The sequence below is a fragment of the Ictalurus punctatus genome, chromosome 17 (assembly GCF_001660625.3).
Source record: "Ictalurus punctatus breed USDA103 chromosome 17, Coco_2.0, whole genome shotgun sequence".
Classification (NCBI taxonomy): Eukaryota; Metazoa; Chordata; class Actinopteri; order Siluriformes; family Ictaluridae; genus Ictalurus; species Ictalurus punctatus.
This window is the reverse complement of record NC_030432.2, coordinates 17,829,291-17,850,265: the sequence shown is the minus strand read 5'-3', so window position 1 is coordinate 17,850,265 and position 20,975 is coordinate 17,829,291. Positions and strand designations below refer to the sequence as shown.

The 20,975-nt window shown below is 39.2% G+C and overlaps 1 protein-coding gene across 1 annotated transcript in view; it reads left to right on the top strand.

Moving 5' to 3' along the window:
* The first annotated feature begins 758 nt into the window (after positions 1 to 758).
* Positions 759 to 20,975, top strand: part of niban1b (niban apoptosis regulator 1b) — a 33,772-nt gene continuing 13,555 nt past the window's right edge. Inside the window, exons 1-5 of the mRNA XM_017491389.3 lie at positions 759 to 932; positions 17,810 to 17,940; positions 18,613 to 18,741; positions 19,626 to 19,740; positions 20,755 to 20,919. Of these exons, the coding sequence (XP_017346878.1) occupies positions 878 to 932; positions 17,810 to 17,940; positions 18,613 to 18,741; positions 19,626 to 19,740; positions 20,755 to 20,919 (595 nt within the window). The 5' untranslated portion in view covers positions 759 to 877. The remainder of the gene's footprint in view (positions 933 to 17,809; positions 17,941 to 18,612; positions 18,742 to 19,625; positions 19,741 to 20,754; positions 20,920 to 20,975) is intronic.

Sequence of the window (20,975 nt, the reverse complement as noted above, 5' to 3'; positions counted from 1 at the left end):
ACTATTTAGTATGAAATATACATAAAACCAGAAGAAATCAGGCAAATGGGGCAAATACTTTTCCACAGCAATGTACTGAATCGAATGCTGCAGTAGTTACTGCCACAGACGCACTGTATAGGGGCTACCTAAGATCCTGGGGCGGAGCTTCGTGAACATGGGCGGGAATCTTAATTGTTAGACACTTAAACTTGCAAATAAATAATTAAATAAACATGAATTTGACCTGATCCACATTTAATTCCATCAATATGGGACCACAATTGTTCTAGTGCATATTAGCTTTTATTATTTCTAATATATATATATATATATATATATATATATATATATATATATATATATATATATATATATATATTTCAATGTATTTTCTTACACTTACACATTTGTAAACTACAAGCTTGGAGGATAATAACACTTTAGGACTGAATACATTTATTATGAATCTTTCAAGCGCCAAATGTAAATAAATAGGCTACATAAACAAATAAATAATAACAATTCACCTTCTACTGCTTCTGCTATGACTATTTCTCCTACTACTTGGCCTAATATCCTACGTAAGTTAGTTACATAATTCATGAATAAAGCTCAGTGTTGGCAGAATGTGTGTGAGCGTCACTGCTGAAAAGGGTGAGCAGGCGGCGCTACAGTTTGAGAAACGTGTAAATATTTTAAAGAAAGGGAGTCAATGCCGCTAATGAAGCACTAGGGAATCGATTCGCTTAAATGAGTCGTTTATGAAGATCCGACTCGTCCGTGACTCACGCGTCAGCGTTGGTTGTTTCTCTTGACAGTGAAGACGTGCTGGAGTTTGTGACTAACACCGAGTTAACGGGAATAACGGATACAGACTGAGAAAGGGTTCTTCACCATGGGAGTGTCTTCCTCCAGCCTTTTAGACGAAACTAAATGTAACTACATCAGAGGTAGGCAGTGTTTCATGAGATATCTGAACTTTGTAACTGAGCATCACGAGGAAAATGTTGCTCTTATATTCTGCTTTACACTGAGTAACTGTGTAGGTTTGGGTGGTTTAGGTGCTTTCTGCATTCTGTCTACCATGAAATGTAATTCATCTTTTGGCTTTTAATGATCTGAATGGGACTTCTGGACAGGACAGTCATGAGGTTTCAGTATCCATACAGTGCAGTCTGTCCTGAAGGACTCCAGAGAGGATGTGGAGCTTTTAGGTTAATCATAAATTTCTTAGAAAGAAAATAACAGAAATGTGTTGGTCAGCTAATGTTGATTACTTTCCCTCCAGTTTGTTATTTGGACACCATGTGCTACTAGACCATATGGCAAAATATCATCATAATCCTTTGATGTGTTTTTTAGTTTTAATAACAAAACTTTGACAAAAGCCATATTCAGAAATGTTTGTTCAACATGTACAAAATATGAAAGACTTTTATGATGAATATTTAAACAGATGGTACAAAAATAGATGCATTCATTCATTCATTCATTCATTCATTCATCAGTAGCTGCTTTATCCTGGTCAGGCTTGTGGTGAATTATCCAGGGAATACTGGGTAAGAAGCAGGAACACACCCTGTGTGGGATGCAGGGCACCACACACACACATTCAGACATTCACTGACACACAGGGGCAATATAACATAGCCAATCCACCTACCCGCATGTTTTTTGGAAGTGAGAGGGAACTGAAGAATCCAGACATGTGGAAAACATGCTCAGATACTCAGGATCGGACCATGAAGCCACCGTGCCACCACAAACATCACTACTCAGAATCACAAAGTTAATATACTACATTTTCTATATCAGGGGTTATACTCAAACTTTTTGCAGTTTACTCAAACACTTTTTGCAGTATTGAATCCACAAATTCCCCCAAATGATTACTCCGTCAGAACAGATTTCATTTATGAACATGATCTAACTATTCAAATATTATGGTCATTATTTAAATGTGTACAATAATATTCTGACTATTTATTGGAGCCAAGGTTTTCTCAGGAAAAAAAAGTTTCAGATTGGCATTATTTATAGTCCTACTAATTTTTGTGCTATTGAGTTTTGGATTAAACTCGTACATTTAAGTGAGTGGTCAAATTGGCTAATGACTATAAAACTCATTAATACATACAGTTAAATTGGTGGACCCCAAAATCACTGACCGCCTGCCTATACTTCACAGAGACCTGGGGGTTCCTGGACTACACTTTGAGAATCACTGGTCTATATATAACCAGTATAACCCAGTCTTCACCTGCACCATACACTCTACACTAAATCCATTTCACTTGGATGGTGTCCGTTAAATTCCGTATTAAATGGCGTTCAAATTGATTCTGCAGGAATGTGAGAACACTGCCACATCTGTCCAGCTCTTTAGGCTTAGAAGCATGGAGGGGTTTATGTCATGCGGGGTTCGGCATGATGAGAAGAGCGTGTTTCCTTCCTGTGTTTGGTAGCAGCTTGTCCAGAGGATTGTTTGCTGATTTAGGGGAAGTGCCGGATAAAAGAGGAAACCAGCTCTGTTCTGCACCCGTCTGGATTGTTCAGCTTGATCAATGGAGTGGTGTGCTTACTTCCTTATGCACACTTTTCACAGCTTGGTTAAAGATCCCGAGGCCACTCTAACCAAACCAGTGAGAAAGAGAAAAGAAGAGGAGAGACAGAATCATGAGACTTGAGCAGAAAGAGAGAGAGACAGGGTTAGGGAGAGACAGAAAGAGAAATGAATAGAAGAGACAAAGAGAATGAAGAACAGAAAGAAAGAAAGATAGACAGACAAGGACATAGGGCGATATGGAGACAGCGAGTGAGATACAGACAGAAACACGGAGTTCACGGATGTATAGGACACAGAGAAAGCTACATGCTATGTAATTAAAAATATCTTGAAAAGTTACTCGTTTTTATTATTTTATGTTTTTCTTTTATATTAAAAGTTATTAACAATATTCTTTAAAGTCTTGAATTGTATAGTCCGTAGTATTAACAGTGTTAATGGTTGCGTGAGGTCTTACAGAGATAAGCGTATATAGATAAGGGATTTCCTCGGGCTGACTACACTAGTCTGGCATTTTAAGAAATCCAAGAAATCCCAAATTTCTTCCTTTATATGCCTCAGTATTTTTACATGTGCTGTAGAACCCTAGATACAATGAGACAGAAACTCACGGAAGAAGATCAGATTAAGATACAAGAGAGGGTTGTAGAGGGTTACACTGAGTGAGAAAGAGCGACAGAGAGATGGATGGATGGATGGATGGATGGATGGATAGATAGATAGATAGAAGTACTATATTACCAAAAGTATGTGGACCCCTGACCATCACACCCATACGTGGTTCTTCCCCAAACTGTTTCTGCAAGGTTGGAAGCACACCGTTGTCTAGAATGTCTTTGTATGCTGTAACATTACAATTTCCCTTCACTGGAACTAATGGGCCTAGTCCAAACCTGCCCCATCATGACAGTGCCCCTGTTCACAAAGCAAGGTCCATAAAGACATGATTTGCTAAGGTTGTTGTAGAAGAACTCGAGTGGCCTGTACAGAGCCCTGAACTCAACCCCACTGAACATCTTTGGGATGAACTTGAACGCCGACTGTGCCCCAGATCTTCTTGTTAATCATAGTAATGGTCAGGTGTCCACACACTTTTGGCAGTATAGTTTAGATGGATAGATAGATAGATTGAGAGAGAGAGAGAGAGAGAGGATGATAGGCACCCACTGATAGTGCATTTCAGCCGTTTTAGATGAACAATAAACTGTATTTGTTACTTTCAGATTGTAGGTTCATTCACAATTGTCGAAGTAACACTTACTAACCATACTGATTAGCTGAACCAGACCTGTTAGAGCAGGGAAAGCACCAAACTATGCAGAACTCAGGACTCACAGAACACTGGATATACTCTCTTGTGTTGCATAATTTTTCAAAGCGCTGAGTAAACTGCTTTTAGGAAGCTGTTAGCCATGAAATAAAGAAGACATTCAGTGTTGGAATCTGTTACATTCGTGAATCTGTTACTTGAGCTATGAGAGTGCCTGTTGTGTGTTGAGTGACCTTAAAGTAGTCTAAATTTTAAACCTATACAGTTTCACCTAATCCCAAATCTGTTCATGATCTACAGTTTTGTAGTGAAACTGTAACAAGTAACAAGGCGCTAATAAGTAAGTGACGTTTAGGTACCATTACAGCATTATATCTCAATCATCACACACTCACCTCACCTCACACCGTGTTGAGGTTTTGAGTAATCACAAAAGACTTTTTTTCTGTCCAGATCTGGTGGGGCCTGAAAAAAAAATCATTTTTAATTCTATTTCAGTCAATGATGATGTAGCACACAGAATAATCTTACTGAAAGAAATATAATTGTTCTGTTTTTTAATAACATGAAATTAAAGCATGTGGATATGCTTTGATTTTACTATTGACTAGGCAGTGTTTGTTAAAATGGTTTGATCTCACAGTTGCTTGAACGTTATGAGGGACACGCTACAGGAAATGAACTCATGCTTTAAACCCTGTGCAGAAGTACAGCTCCATCTCCCTGTAGAAATGGTGTTAGCGAAGATTTAAGATTTCTATGGGTCAATAGTGAGCTCTTGAGTGACACTAAACTATGTTCTGGGGAAGAAAACATTTTCATCAAGATGGCTGCCACTGCTAAGTTTAGCTCTGCAAAGTCATTTTGTCCATTTCTATAGACATACAGGATCAGAAACCATATAAACAAATCTGTTTGAGATACTACTGAGCAACTCAACAAGGCAGTTTGAGGCAAGTGTGATACCGTAGGTATAAGCTATGCTTATGTCCTGGCTGTGTTCGTCTCCTAGATCCACAAAAGCAAACGTCAAACACCAGATGTGTCTTTGTTGATTGACTACATATGTGCTCAGAGGAAATTTCATTGTCATCATCGAAACGTTCCGTTAAAGACCTCTGGCTCATGGTTGGGAATTGAAGTTTTTGCTGCTAACAAGAGTTGAGCTTTGTAGAAAAGAGCTTGGAGTGAGTTGGAGGAGCATATGGTAGGAATCACAGTGACAGCATCTTATGAATGTTGAATAAAATGTGTTATTAATGAAGCATTTGTACGGAACCACTCAGGTAAAGCTTTCAGAATGGTGTCATTATTTATTGATTGTGCTTGATTTAACGTGCAGATTTTGTGCGCTGTTATTTTCGTAATCATATGTACTACGCAGTGTTCTGAGTGTTAGTCATTTTGACATTGTTGAGATCACTGAATCCTGCAGTATGTGAATAAACCATCATGTCTGATGTGTTCGGTGAACAGTCTGACCAAACGGAGATTCCAGAGATGGGTTTTTGTTTTTTTGTGCGTGTTTTGATAAATCCATGGCATTTGGCATGATCTGGTCTGTTTGTACATCGCTGGTTTGCCTTTTAAAGCTCCTATAAACTTATAGTTGAGGTCATAAGTATACATACACCTTGCAAAACTTGCTAAATGTTAACATTTAAAAAAAAAAAAAAAAAAGAAGGATCATAAAAATTTGCATTTTTTTTTGTTTTTTTAATTTTATTTAGTACTGCCCTGAATAAACTATTTCACACGACACTTTACATATAGTCCACAAGACACAATAATAACTTAATTTACACAAATGAACCAGTTCAAAAGTTTACATACCCTTAATTCTTAACACTGTGTGTTGTTACCTGGATGATCAACATGTAAATTCAGTTATTATTGTGTCTTGTGGACTATATGTAAACATCTGTTATGTGAAATAGTTTATTCAGGGCAGGATTGAAATTTTTTTTGATCCCTTTGTTTTGTTTTTTTCTTCATTATTAACATTTTACAGATTCCGCAAGGCATATGTAAACTTATGACCTCAACTGTATTTTTAAGATTAGCGCAGTATTTACAGCTTTTTGTGGTAAGTTTTTCTATCAACTGCAGCTTAAGAGACCAAAAGGAGTTTGGTATCTTAAGCTGAAACATTTTTTTACTAATATTTTTCTAGTTAGTTTAAGATCCACTGTTGGTAACTATTTTAATACAGCAACACCTCATAGGCCAGTGCAGGTCAATGGAGACATGCTGGTCTACACTGGCAATATCAGCTGTCATATTTTACAGTATTTGCTTTGATAAAGAATCAATACATGTCTGCATATTGTAGGTAATGTAAATGAACATGTATCCTCAATGTTGATAATGTTGATTGCTTGAGCTGGAAAGTGTAGGAAAGCAGTGTGTCATACCTGGTCAGAAACTGTTTGAGATACTGAACAACTTAAGGAAGCAGTGTGCAGATAGTGTGATGCTTTAGACATGCTAAATCGGTAGCTATAAGCTTCTCTTACGTGTTAGCTCTGTTAGACTCATAGATCCAGTGCTAAGCTAAAGAAGTGGCTGTAGGTTTACATGTTACTGCTATAGATATTTTTACGTTTACTCCACACTTGAAGAGTCTATTTATAACCGCCATGCTTAGAAAATGAATGTTGCAGATCCCATCTGATGTTGATCGCATAAGAGAGTTTTATCACCAAGGAGACATGCAGGTATTTTATTACAGATGTCCCAGATGTCATTTGTGGATAAATCCTTGTAGCCTTCCGATTTGTTTCACCCTGTAGCTGAAGCTGTGAATCACTCCAGATTAAACTCTGTATGTTCAGGTTCAGTGGTGTGTATTTTGAAGCTTCGCTGTAGTGACATTCTCTTCCATTAAAAGTGCTTCCAAAGCGATTCAGATGACACAGAGGTTCATCTGAACTCCAGCTGTTTTGGGCCTCTCAGGCTGCCTGTACGCTCTTAAGCATTTTAAAGATGGTACAGGGCTCTGGTTTGGGTGAAATCAGTCAAAACGTGGGCAATAAGAAAGAAATGTGTGACTCAGAACATCGCCTGATGTACTTCCCTTTTGTTACAGAGTCGACAGTGTGACGCAGGGATAGAGAAAGACAGAAAGAAAGACGAATTGACTCTGACCAAACAGATTCCAGTCATCGTGTTCAGAAAAGAAGTCGAGTTTCAGCACAGAATGATTTAGGATGCTGTCACTAAGCCGAGCGTCTCTGTGGCATGAACGGCCCCATATTATCATCCCGCAAATCAGCAACGTCCCATTTTACAGCTGCCAATGTGGTCTACCTGATTAGCTTCCAACATTTATTCTCATGCATTTCACTGTGCACGTTTTAAGGTCACTTCAGGACAGGCCTTCATTTCTGGCTTGCATTAGGGCCTGGGGAAATTACTCACACTCACTGACGGGCTGTTCTGATTCCAGACTCACTCCCCTCACTGCCTCCTCCCTGTGTGAGATGCACACGTGTGACATATTTGTGTTTCCACAACTGGCACATTCTCCATATGCCCTGCCGTATGGTTGGGGGTTGAAATTTTCCACTATTTGCAGTTAATAATCTCAGCAGTGGTTAGATATGTATCCATGTGGACAGGTTAAAACATTATAGATGCCCTCTTAAGCCTCAAGCTGTGGATATCGATCATAAAGTTTTGTTCCTCTGAGGATACCTGAGTCAAACACATCTAGTAGAGAGACTATGATACGTTTAGTCACCCAGCTAATGTCTAATAGTAGTAAGCCAATATGTCTTGGGCTAAATAAATCCATCATGCATGTAGTTGTCCATTAGCTGACCAACATTCCAAATCTGGCTGCCCAGGTTTAAAAGATTTTTCATTTTAACCCAGTTTTTTTCCCCCCAAGACCTTTCTGTTGAATAGATCAGGGCAGAAAAGATTCTTAAGAGTAATGTGCGTCCACTTGGCAGCCATTAACTCCATCTAACTTCACTACATTTCAGTCTTTTCTGACAAAATGGCAGGAGGAATGCATGTCACTTTGATGAGAGAGTCATGCTAGCCGAGCCGAGCAGTGGAACACTCAACACTCGGCCCACGCTGTTTAATGCATTTTCATTCATTTACCTTCACAAACACTTTGAAAATGCAAAAACAGACGTCTCCACTCCAGCTCTGCCCTACATACACATTCAGAGTCCCTCTGCGCAAATCTCTTTCAATCTGCACCAGCTGCTCTATTTCCATGTTGTACGTTGTCCAGCTGAAAGCAGATCTCACAATCTGATGTGGTCGATCTGGAGCTCTCGGTTTCTCGCATCTTCCTGTAGGAACGAGCCAAAAAATGCAGCTAAACCTCCAAGTCTGGAACTCCGAGTCCTGCTATCAACACTTTTTATTTTTAAATCTTAAGTTTGACACTGGATAAAAGCAGATTTATGACCAGTAACCATCATTTCTGCTATGTATTTGTGTAATTTATTTCTGAATAAAACGTAATGTTTTAAGTTCTGGAAAACTTATGTTGTCTGACCACTTCACAGAAGGTTGCGTCCTTTATGTTATCAGCATGCCGTCAAATAATATTGACCTAGCAAGAAAGAAATGATATACTGAGGCAGTTCAAAAGACTAGTTGTGAATTAACCATTCAAGCGCACACACAGAATATCTTTCACAACGTTGGTTCTGAGTTACGTTACGGGTTTATTTTCTAGAGTCCAGTTCAAAGGTCATTTCTGAGGTGGTTTCTCCTAGTAACCACTGTGCATTAAGTGCTCACTAAACCATTTACTTTTTTCAGTTTATACTAATTTCCCTCAAATAAAATTCATGTTGTTTTTTTTTGTTTTTTTTTGCTATACAGATAATAACAGTCCATTGTTTGATTGACACACAAATATACATTGCACTCAGTGCATGTCTGTTTCATGCAGTGGAGATCCTTCTTGGTGCTGCACAGCATCTTGACGTTATTTTCCCACTGCCATACCATTCTCTTCAATATAAGTTGCTCTGGATAAGGGTGTCTGCCAAATTCCATAAATGTACATCAATGCCCTATTCTGCATTACTTTCATTTTCCTGGATTTCCATAACTCCTGATCTTCCACATAATCTTTATCACGGCATTCACCCGCACTACAGGAAGACTCTGATGGAGTGACTTCTACCAACAGTCTTGTTCCCTCCTCAGTACTCATTTTTTGTTTCATCATGATACTTAGATGTGTGGCCATTTTGCCACCTACCGTTGGTGAGCATCTACCATTTTGCAGTGCTATTCTGGCTTTTCCCTACATGCACATTGTAGGGAAACTTATGTTATCTGACAAGCGGTCAGACAGCATAAGTTTTCTGGAACTTAAGACATTACTACTTCTTCAGAAATACATTACACAAATACATAGCAGAAATGATGGATACTGGTTATAAATCTGCTTTTATCCAGTGTCAAACTTAAGATTTAAAAATAAAGTGTTGATATCAGGACTTGGAGTTCCAGACTTGGAGGTTTAGCTGCATTTTTTTTGGCTCGTTCCTACAGGAAGATGTGAGAAACCGAGAGCTCAGGATCGACCACATCATTATGTTGACCTTTTACTTTGCATATATGTGCAGTGGTTACTAGGCAAAACCACAACATTTTAATTTGATAAAAATAAATATGCAATTTAATTGAATCACTTGTAAAGGTCCCAGCTTTTCAATAGAGCTGCAGTTATTACAGCACTTCCTGTGTGTGCCACTTTCTCTTTTTCTTTATTTTTTATTTTTTTCACTCTCCCCTGAACGACATTAAACATTTTCATAAATTGTACAGGTTTGAACACTAATTCGAAAATGAGACAAAGAAAAAGTGGTTTCTCGCAGGGACCAATGTGCCTGAAATGTAAAAAAAAATTCTGTAATACGTTCTGAACCCGGATCAACACGTACATTCATAAGTACATATAAACCCATTCTTTCTACAAGAATGACTTTATATAATACAAGAAAAAAAAATGCTTGTTAAATAAATGACACTGATATAAAATTGTATCTAATTCTTAAAGAAGTTCATTTGTTATAGTTGTTTGTGGTATATCAAGAATGATGTAGTACAAAGAATCTTGATTAATTTTTTAAAAAAATTGTTTTAGTTTTAAGTGACTGATTATATTAAAGCAGGTGAACATTTTGATCTTGCTGTATACTCTGGCCTGTTTTGCTACACACAGTTTGATCTCACAGCTGCATTGGTGTGATGAGGGACTCACTACAGGAAATTACTTCATGCTTTAAACCCTGTGCAGAAGTACAGCTCCAACTCCCTGCAGAAAAGGTTTTCGTGAAGAGGCCTGGTTTTAAAAGTTGTAGCACTTTGCGTTTTATGACCTGACCGCGAGTTTGAGAAAGACCGGATATTATTTTAAAGTTGTTTTTTGTTTCATAAATGTAATTGTTTTGCTTCATACCAATGTGGCAAGAGATCATTTATCCAGATGGGGTCAGTTTATGGGTTGATGAAATAGCAAAAATATTGTATCAGGATTCTTTCATAAGTTTTTCTAGACCTCTAATACTCATTACATTTTATAGAAACCATAGAATAACTCTGATTCACAATATTGTGATACAGCGCATTGCACAAAGTTCTTCGTTTCTAGCTTTAGAATTTTCTGGCCCTGAATTTAGCTCCACCCGCCGCTAAAATGGAACTGCTGAGCGCTGATCCTTTTCCTCAAATCCAGCTCAATGCTTACACAGCCTTATCAGAGGAGGCAGGGGAAGGGAAGGCTTTCGCAGTGTTTTCAGTTTGTCTTGCAATATCACATTATCATATCGTGTAGCCCTGGTTCAATTTTAGCCCTGGTTCATTCATGAGAATACACACCATGACATACACGTACACAGAGCTGGATGCAAAGGATCAGTGCAATAAACATGTACAACAGCATAACCCCAGAAACCCTCCTCTGCAGGATTTCCAGATATACAAAGCACCGTGTGTTTGTATGGTGCAGGAAGCGGGGCAGTTTGAAACCACTCCAGATGTGAGCATCCAGTCCTAGTACTCAGCTTCGTTTGTGTTTGTTTGTGAGAGACTCTTGCGCTAACCGTGTGCATCTGCAACATGGCAACAAGAGAATGAATGTTTCATGCTGTTCACAAGAACATTTCAGATCTGTTGTTGGTGACCATTATATCTGTTATACTGGCTTCCTATGAGCGCGCATCTTCAGTCCAAAACCTTCAGTTATAAATACCTGAATTGCTCCCATCTTACTCTTCTGCTCACTGTCCCTCCATCTATACATCATAATCTTGATAGTTTATTCTGTGTTTGGATTGTTTTAGAACAGTCAGACAGTGCTAGTCCCTCAATCACATTCTTTATTTACTATATACAATGTTCTGTAGTTTATATAGTACTATGTGAGCGATAAACTTCTATATAGAGCACTATTTAGTGGGCAGTAGAAAAGGAGTCAAAGCAATGACACATGACCAGAAACACGTGACCCGCCGTTAGATAAACAATTTGGACAAGACAAATTACCAACCTAATTAGCAACCAAAAACCACAAAAATACAGAAGTATTTAAAGTGTGTGTGTGTGTGTGTGTGTGTGTGTGTGTGTGTGTGTGTGTGTGTGTGTGTATTAAATATTCCACTGAAGTGTTTATGTAAATATGAAGTTGTCCATCCTGACCAGTACATTTTGAGCTGAAATAAATCTCTGTGCATTGTACACTACAGAAGTAGTGTAAGAACATCAGTGGCATACTGGATTTGCAATACACTGTGGGTAATAACAGAGTGCACCATTCAGAGAACGCAATTTGTATACTGAGAAATCAGACAACACTGCAAAATGGTGCCATCCCAAATAGTGCACTATAGTGAATATGGAGCGAAATAAAATAAAATTGAAAACATTTATCCCATTACTCCATATGTAGCTGATCAGGCAAGACATGCTCTGTTTACTTTGTAACTAACTGACCTGAAATCATTTCCATGTAGACATTTCCAAATCTTCATACATGCATTTTCATGCATCCCACCCTTTTTTTTTTTTTTCACCAGTGTTGTTGGTTGTTCATGTTGCCAGGGCAACCCCACTGTTATGTGATCTGACACAGACACATAGTTCTGATACAGATGAAAAGTTTGAATTTTTGTAGTATCAGCATGAAACAAGAAAAACCCCTGTGAACACTCTCTCTCTCTCTCTCTCTCTCTCTCTCTCTCTCTCTCTCTCTCTCTCTCTCTCTCTCTGCAATAACTGCATGTCAATGGCTCAAGCCTTTTGGATTTAGCAGCAGAGCAACGGAGGCTTGAGATGGGATGCGTAATAAATTAGTTCCACACACAAGAGCTTTTTAAAGAAAAAAACCTGACACATGTCTTGAAATAAAACACCTGAACAATGTCTGGAGGTGTGGTAACTGTGGTATAAGTGGAATAATTGATCCTGGTTGGATGAATTATTATAAAAAATAATGCACAGCCATTAACGCCTCGACTGTGCATTATTTTTATAATAAATCAACAGCCTGTCGTCAATTATTCCTTACTTACTTTGCAGTTTAGTTACAGTTATAAATATTTCAATGCACCCTTAGATGGCAAGTGACAAATCTTTAGGTTCACAAACTTTTTTTAAAAGCCATTTATAGGACTAATTAAACATACATTAATGCTGTAAATGGAAATGTAAACTTAAAGGCATCACACAAATTTGCAGGTCATAGCTCACCAAACTTAAGTTTTGCTATGGACCAAAAATGTGAACATTAAGGAAATTAAGGCGAATTCATTCACACATCACCAAGATGAATGTGAATGAACCCCTGATGTTAAATATGACTACTCCTTAAAGCATGTATACTATATGGCCAAAGGTTTATGTACCCCTGACCACCATCACACCCATATGTGCTTGTTGAACATCCAGATTATTCCCCCTTTGCTATAATAATTACCTCCACTCTTCTGGGAAGGCTTTCCTCTATATTTTGGCACGTGGCTGTGGGGATTTGTGTCCATTCAGCATCAAGAGCTTTAGTGAGGTCAGCCACTGATGTTGGGTGAGGAGACTTTAATTCATCCCAAAGGTGTTCAGTGGGGTTGAGGTCAGGGCTATGTGCACTTGAGATCCTCCACACCAACCTGGGGCGGCTGTGGATCAGGTGGTAGAGTGGATTGTCCACTGATCATAGGGTTGGCGGTTTGATTCCCGGCACACGTGACTCCACATGCCAAAGTGTTCTTGGGCAAGACACTGAACCTTAAGTTGCTCCCGATGGCAAGCTAGCGCCTTGCATGGCAGCTCTGTGAGTGTGTGTGAATGGGTGAATGAGACACCGTGTAAAGCGCTTTGTAAAACTGCTAAGGTTAAAAAAGCGTAAACCAACCTTAACAAGCCATGTCTTTATGGAGCTCACTTTGTGCACAGGGGCATTGTCATGCTGGAACAGGTTTGGATTAAGTGAACGGAAATTGTGCTACAGCATACAAGACATTCAATAAAACTGTGTGCTTCCAACTTGTGGCAACAGTTTACGGAAGGACCATATATGGGTGTGATAGTCAGGTGTCCACAAACCTTTGGCCATATAGTGTATATCATAATTCAGTTTTACAAACTCACAGATGATTATGATGTAACTTACACAACGGCTGCTTTTGTCCATGTGGCTTTATCCTCTGTCCATCAGCATGTTCGAGTGTTATCTTCATCAACATCCTGCAATTATATGTGATGAAAATGGTGGCATAATTATATCCAATTACATCTATAACCCATGAGGCCTTCTGCCAAACTGAGAAATTGTCTCTGTATGAACTGGCATATTATGCTTTATACTCAGGTTAAAACCTGTATGCAGTATGTGAATAGCGTAATTGTTTTCAGTACATGAAAGATACTTGGATAGTGTATTACTTAGGCCTGTTTCCAAATACATGGCCAAAGCAACCTTCATAGTGTACTGCATCCTGTAATGCAACGTGGTCATTTTATTTTCACAAAATTCAACCTGGAAAATGTGTAATGAACATAAAAATCATGTAGAGGTCTTACACTGTTATACCGCAGTATGTAATCTTTTAACTGTTGTAGAAAACACTAAAATTATAGGCCTACCTTAGCTAAATTATAGCCTGTGTGAACTAGCCAATGCTGACTGACACTTATTAGCAACAGCTAATAATTGTAATTTTGTCAGTTGTAGACAAATGAATACATGCAATATTAATATGTTCTTCTGTTCACTGTTTCTAAAATGTTTGTGAGAGCTGATTACTCGACACAAAAGACAATTTATGCTAGGTAGCTAGTTATGCTATTACTGTATTGTAATTCTGTTCTTAAATTAAGGCTGTTGTACATTGTGACTGCAATAAATCTAGGCTCTGCCACCACTTTAACATCATTTTTGGCTTTATTCATTAAAACTAATCACGTTTTAGGTTACAGTAATTGTGAAAATACTCTGCACAGAAATATGAAGTAATCTGAGGTAAACGGCATTGACCAATCAAATTAAAGTAAACAGTGAAATATACCAAAACAGTATACCAAAATCACACATGGCATACTTTAAATCATACTACTGTGGAGGATATTCTGTAGAATACAGTGTTTACTGGAATTGTGTCACATACAGTATACATGGCATTTCGACCACACATAGAGCCATCGTGGGTTATTTAAAGGCAGGTTTAATGCCCATAATTCCTCATGGTTATGTGAGAAAAACTAGGTGTACGTTAATGTTATGTTAGTTATAGTTATGTTGTATACAGTGTGTTTGTGTCCTGAAAGAAAACTCCACCCTGAAAGGAATTAAACATGTTTATATTGAAATATGTGTGATGTGCTTGGTGATTGAGGTGATAATTTGTTGGTTGGTGATGTATTTTTGGTTATTCCCGTGAGAAGTTTGCAGTTGTCTGTCACTCTGCCATCAAAGGAAGACATTGCTAGTGCAATGGTCCAATGGTGTGTAATGGGAGAAAAATGTAATCGATCTCAAATATAAATGCTAACACTAAGGTTTTGCTCCTAGAAACAAACGAGCAACAGCTTCTTTTGTCACTCACTATGTTCCACAGATGCTCAACATCATATTAATGAGAAATCCAAAGTAGAAATGGGGATATACCAAATATTGGACTCGATGATCCAAAATGCAATGCAGCAATAGGGCACAGTTGAGCAGAGACCCAGCCCAGGAAGTTAGCGAACTGTGAAAAGCGAGATGGTGTTGATGGTATTAGCAAGAAATTTGAAGATGTGGGCAATGTAGGAAACAGTTAACCATTGAGAAAATGGATTCGGTGAAAGAAGTTTAACCTAAAAAAAAGTGTTGGATAGCGTTGAAGTGCACATGTTAATTATACATAGTAATATACAAGCTGTTCAGGGAGGATTTGTCCTTTCTTGTTGCATTTGCAAAAGCTTGTGTACAAAAAAAGGACATTATCCTGCATGGTTGCTTGTATTGCAACACATATGACCACATTACTGCACAATCACTTCCTGGGCTGTTGAGTGTTCATGTGGTAGTTCATGAATTGCAGTAAAAACCAATGTATCACTCAAGACAGAGTTGTAATAAACACTTAAGTGGATTGGCTTTTATTTAAACAGCATTATGTGTGTGTGCGTGTGTGTGTGTGGCAGTGTGATTTAGTTATCTTGCAGTGTAAAGCTTTGCTAGCTCAGTTCTGATTTTAGAAGTCTCATCTGTGTCTTACTCTGTGTGTGTGTGTGTGTGTGTGTGTGTGTGTGTGTGTGTGTGTGTGTGTGTGTGTGCGTGCGCGGGTGTGTGCGTGCGCGGGTGTGTGCGTGCGCGGGTGTGTGCGTGCGCGGGTGTGTGCTGTGCTCCTGCTTTGTGCCTTGAAGAGGAAAAGCCCACAATCCGCCAGTCAGGAATCTCACAGGAAACCGTTATCTCATCCTTCTGCCTCTTAATTCACTTATCAGCTCAAGATGAAGAGCAGGCTGATTAGGTAACAGGAATCAGACACAGATTTAATTTAATCTTTACACAAAGACTGTTTCATGTGTCCCATCTCTTTAGCATAAATCTGTAGCTTCTTCTGGAGCTGGTTATTTTCTTTTGCAAACTACATGCCTAAAAGCCATTGTATTTCCCCATAATATTATCAATCAATGTAAATGTAATATCATAAACCTGCCACAAAATATTAGGCAGTTATTGAAGTATGAAAATATAACGTGAGCACACGGTAACGTTGACGTAAACGTTGATGTTTCACACATACAATGTCGCTGGTAAAGCCGGAGAGATAGGAAAACAGAAAAACTGTCACACTTCTCATTGTGTATGAAGGAAAACGTCCTCGCTCGTTATTCTCGCTCTGAGGCTGTTTTTGTCTGAAAATAAGCAGCTAAATCTAAAATGGAGAGAGTTGCTGGACTCGAGAGTGGAAATAGGAGGAAATGCAGACTCCACATCACCGTGCCATGTTATTTTGGCAGAGCAGTGAAGCAAGTCTCAGCCCAAATTTCTTCATAATGTATCATCGAGTTGGCTCTGAATGTAGATCTGTTTTTCCTCTTACAAATGCAACATCTGAAAGAAAGAAAAAAAAAATCCAAACCAGACTGTGGATATGATGAGGATAAGACACAAGATCATGCAAAATGGGACATACAAGTTAAATGCTATAGCTATAATATACAATAAATTACATTAAATGATACATTATTATGAGAGTATGTGTGTGTGTGTGTGTGTGTGTGTGTGTGTGTGTGTGTGTGTGTGCGATTGTGCCCTGCGATGGGTTGGCACCCCGTCCAAGCTGTCCCCTGCCTTGTGCCCTTAGTCTCCTGGGATAGGCTTCAGGCTCCCCCCGTGACCCGTGTACAATAAGCGGTACAGAAGATGAATGGATGGATGGAGTTCATGATGTGTTGAAGAAAAATCCACATTTATGGCCAAGTGTAACAACGTGCTCTGCTGGAGGAGTGACATTTCTTTTGTAAAATAGTCACTCCTCCAGCAGAGCGTTTGCCCTAGAAGGACAGCTGCGTGCAAAATTTTGTACACCTCTATGACAAAACGAAGGACGTTTCATTTCTAAAAAACTTCTAGTGTATTTGGTTTTACAGATTTTTCTTCATTATCAGTTAATAAAATGGTTTAAAAGGGTAAATCGATACATTAATAATGAAAAAATAAACGCTAGCACATGGTAACGGGAGTTACTTTTGTAACTTCTAAATCAATAAAAGTTTTACACAAGCACTAACAAACGAAATGTCTCGCCACAGCACTTAAACCGGGTGTTGTTCCAGGGAAAGATGGCACACCTCAGCATTTTCATTAACTCTGTTTACCAGATTCCAACAAATGGAATTTCCGCATGTTTTCGGGGTGCCGTTGTTCAGCATTGAATGTCGTACTTTTTTCGTTTTTTCTTTTTTTTATTTATTTAATTTTTTTTTATACATAGCATGCTAGGTTTAAATGTTATCATTTTATTTTGCCAGTTGTATGCAGTGCTTTACTATCAAAAAATCTTTAGATGTGTTGTCCGTTTGATCTCTGTACCAATGTTATTATAGAAAGCTATGACTTGTTTTCCCAACAGGAGGCTCACACCCCTCTCCTTTCCTATCACCCTTACGCACCAGCCATAATACTCTACACACAGTAACCCAACAGTGTCCTGGCTAATCTTATTATAGACTTGCAGCGATAAAATAATTCATTTCTTTATTCTGATTGAAAATGTCCAAGGATTTCCATTCCGTCAGCATAATGGAACGCCAGTGTACTGTGAGAAAGGGTTAAATGTACATGTTGGGAACATGTTTACATGTCACCCATGGGTGCCTGTTCATTTTAGAGAAGGTGCACTAATAATAACATCTAAATAGTCTTGTGGTACTGTGTATACAATGACACGATTAACTCTCTAGGTATGTGCTATGTTTATTAAACCTGTATGTGTGTGTTTGTGTGTGTGTTTGTGTGTATGCAGGACGGACCGAGGCTGAGCTGAACAACTTCAGCCCTCACTATAAGAGGCAGTACTGTGTGGCGTTTGTCTCACAGCTGCAGGATGAAGTGGAGCAGCAGCAGACGGTTCACACACAGCTCCTCAAACAGAAGGTACTTTACCCAGCGCATATTCATTAAACAACTCATTTGGTATTATGACCCTTTTTCAGGGCGTTGTCATGCTGGAACAGGGAAGAGGTTTGGGCTAAGCCTGTTAGTTCCAGTGAAGGGAAATTGTAATGCTTCAGCAGATAAATATATTCTAGATAATTGTGTGCTTCCACCTTTGTGGCAACAGTTTGCTAGCATATGGGTGTGGTGGTCAGGTGTCCACAAACCTTTGGCTATATAGTCTATATTTTGAAAGTTTGGCTACTGTTAAATAAATTGCTGAGAATATAAGAATGCAAATCAAGTTTTACTAACAGCTGACGATTTAGTTACAGTAATAATAATAATGAATCTGTATCTGTCACATATACATTACAGCACAGCGAAATTCTTTTTTTCGCATTTCGGAAGTTGGGGTCAGAGTGTAGGGTCAGCCATGATACGGCACCCCTGGAGCAGAGAGGGTTAAGGGCCTTGCTCAAGGGCCCAACAGTGGCGGCTTGGCAGTGCTGGGGCTCGAACTCCCGACCTTCCAATGAATAACCCAGAGCCTTACCCGCTGAGTCGCAGGGAGCAACAACAGTAAAACCTGTTTTTAAATCACTGAACTGTGTGTGTGTGTGTGTGTGTGTGTGTGTGTGTGTGTGTGTGTGTGTGTGTGTGTGTGTGTAGGAGCCACCACAGGCCTCTGATTTGGTGTATAAGGACAGTGTACTGTACTTTGATGACAGTAAGAAGTGGAAGGAGAGGTTTGTGACGGTGCGAGCAGACTACAGTCTGGAGCTTCATGACAGCCAGGAGGTAAATGGTCTACACTTTTAACCTTAGCAGTTCCAAAGCGCTTTACACTGTGTCTCATTCACCCATTCACATACACACTCACACACCAATGGTAGCAGAGCTGCCATGCATGGCGTTAGCTTGCCATCAGGAGAAACTTGGGGTTCAGTGTCTTGCCCAAGGACACTTCGGCATGTGGAGTCATGAGGGCCGGGAATCGAACCGCCAACCCTACGATTAGTGGACAACCCACTCTACCTCCTGAACCACAGCCGCCCACAACTCAAAACACTAATGCAACATATTCTTAAGAAACTATGTCACTATGGATTATAAAATGGGGGCATGGTGGCTTAGTGGTTAACACATTTGCCTCACATCTCACATGTTCTTCCTGTGTTTCGGGGGGCTGGTTCCTCCACCAGCCCAAAGACATGCATTGTAGACTGATTGGCATTTCCAAATTGTCTGGAATGTGTGTATGATTGTGCCCCGAGTTTCCTGGGATAAGCTCCAGACTCCTCTGTGACCCTGTGTAGGATAAGTGGTATGCAAAATGGATGGATGGATTATAAGATGTCCAACCAATTTCTTGTTTGTCATGCTCACATAACAGCAGCGTTAATTTACCTCATGTTGCAGCTGGATTAGTATGCTTACAGTAAGAACATCAGAATATGGGTAAAATGATGTACTGAAAACCAGCAGCACCTGTTGCAGCATGAAAAGTCTTATAGTCTGCAGACTATTACTATTAAAGTATTACTGTTCAATTCTTCATTTCGGCTCTTCATAAATACAGGATAGGAAATATTGTGCTATTTTGCACATCCATGCAAATCTTTGGAGTAATGTTTGACTGTTGTGATCGTTCATAATGCACTGTCATGTTTTATAATATCCAGACTTTTGCAAAAGGAACTCCTGCACGTCAAATCCTCCAACTAACAGGGGGCATTGTGCTGACCTCGGAGGAGAAATATTGTGCTCTAGTGGACAAAGCCTTCCCTGACCTGAACAGTGAGTTTCTCTCTCCTTTTATATGTCGTAAGCCTTATCAGGACTCAGCTGGTTGTCTTAAGGCAGGCATTGGTTTTAGCATCATTGATTTAAGCAAGAAAAAAAAGTAGGCCAAATTGTAGACTTTTCAGATTTGTGTGTGTTTGTAGATGTCATATCTAAGCATACAGTACAATTATAAACAGTCGAACTATGGTACTGGCAGTCCATACAGGATTTCGCAGAGTTTTTTGTGATTGCTTCAGCCACGTGAAGAGGGCTTTGGCTGAGTGCGCGTTGTGATGACGTCACATGACGTCACATATCTGTGGAAAATATGTGGTAATTTTGAAAAATCGCAAGCTCCTGCGAATATTGCGGAGTTTGCTTGATTTTACGTTAATTTCTACGATCGCTAAATCCTGGAGGGATTGTATTGGGGTTTTTTCTACATCAATTAAGGTGTGGTGCCATTTTACATCAGATATTTGGGGGGGTTTTTAAATTACTTTTCAGTTTTCTTTAAAGTTTGCCCTAAGGTAAAACTTAATTAAACATTCACCAGCCCCTCTCTACTCAGTGTATGCATCCCTGCACTGCTACTTTAAAAACAATGTAGATATGCAGCTATAGTCTGGACAAATAAATTCGATTTGGTCACTCGGAACAAGGTTTTAAAAATAAATGAGGTTTACCCTTCTGTGTGAACTTAGTGTATAACAATGTCATCCCTGACTTACGTAGAGCGTTTTGGATTTATTTCCATTTTGTAGTGATTTTGTGAGGTTGAATATAGAATGCACTTATGAAATCTTATAATGTGCAATAGATTAAGACCAGACAATGAAGTAGAGTAAAGAACATAGAGAGAGAGAGAAGGTCTCTGACATGACACCTTCTCCCTAAACCTCAGTGGGATTCAAATATGTTTAATTGTTCATTTCTTTGAAGAACAGAAAACAAACTAAAGCCACCCAAAACAAATTGATACTGACACACCCTCTCTTTTTAATCACCCCTACCCCCACCCCTTAGGCTCAAAAGAGGAGGCTGCTTCGCCAATGGTGACCATTCCAGGTCCGTTTCCTGTCTTCCTGAGACTTCCATACAGGAGAGATGCCTACTTCAGCTTCCAGGAGCAGGCCAAACAGATTCACTTTGTCTCTATTCTCTCTGACTGCATCCGCCATCAAAACCACGGTGAGTGGTGAGAGAAGATGCGTAGTCAAGACAGGCCTCTGTTTAAAACCTGAATG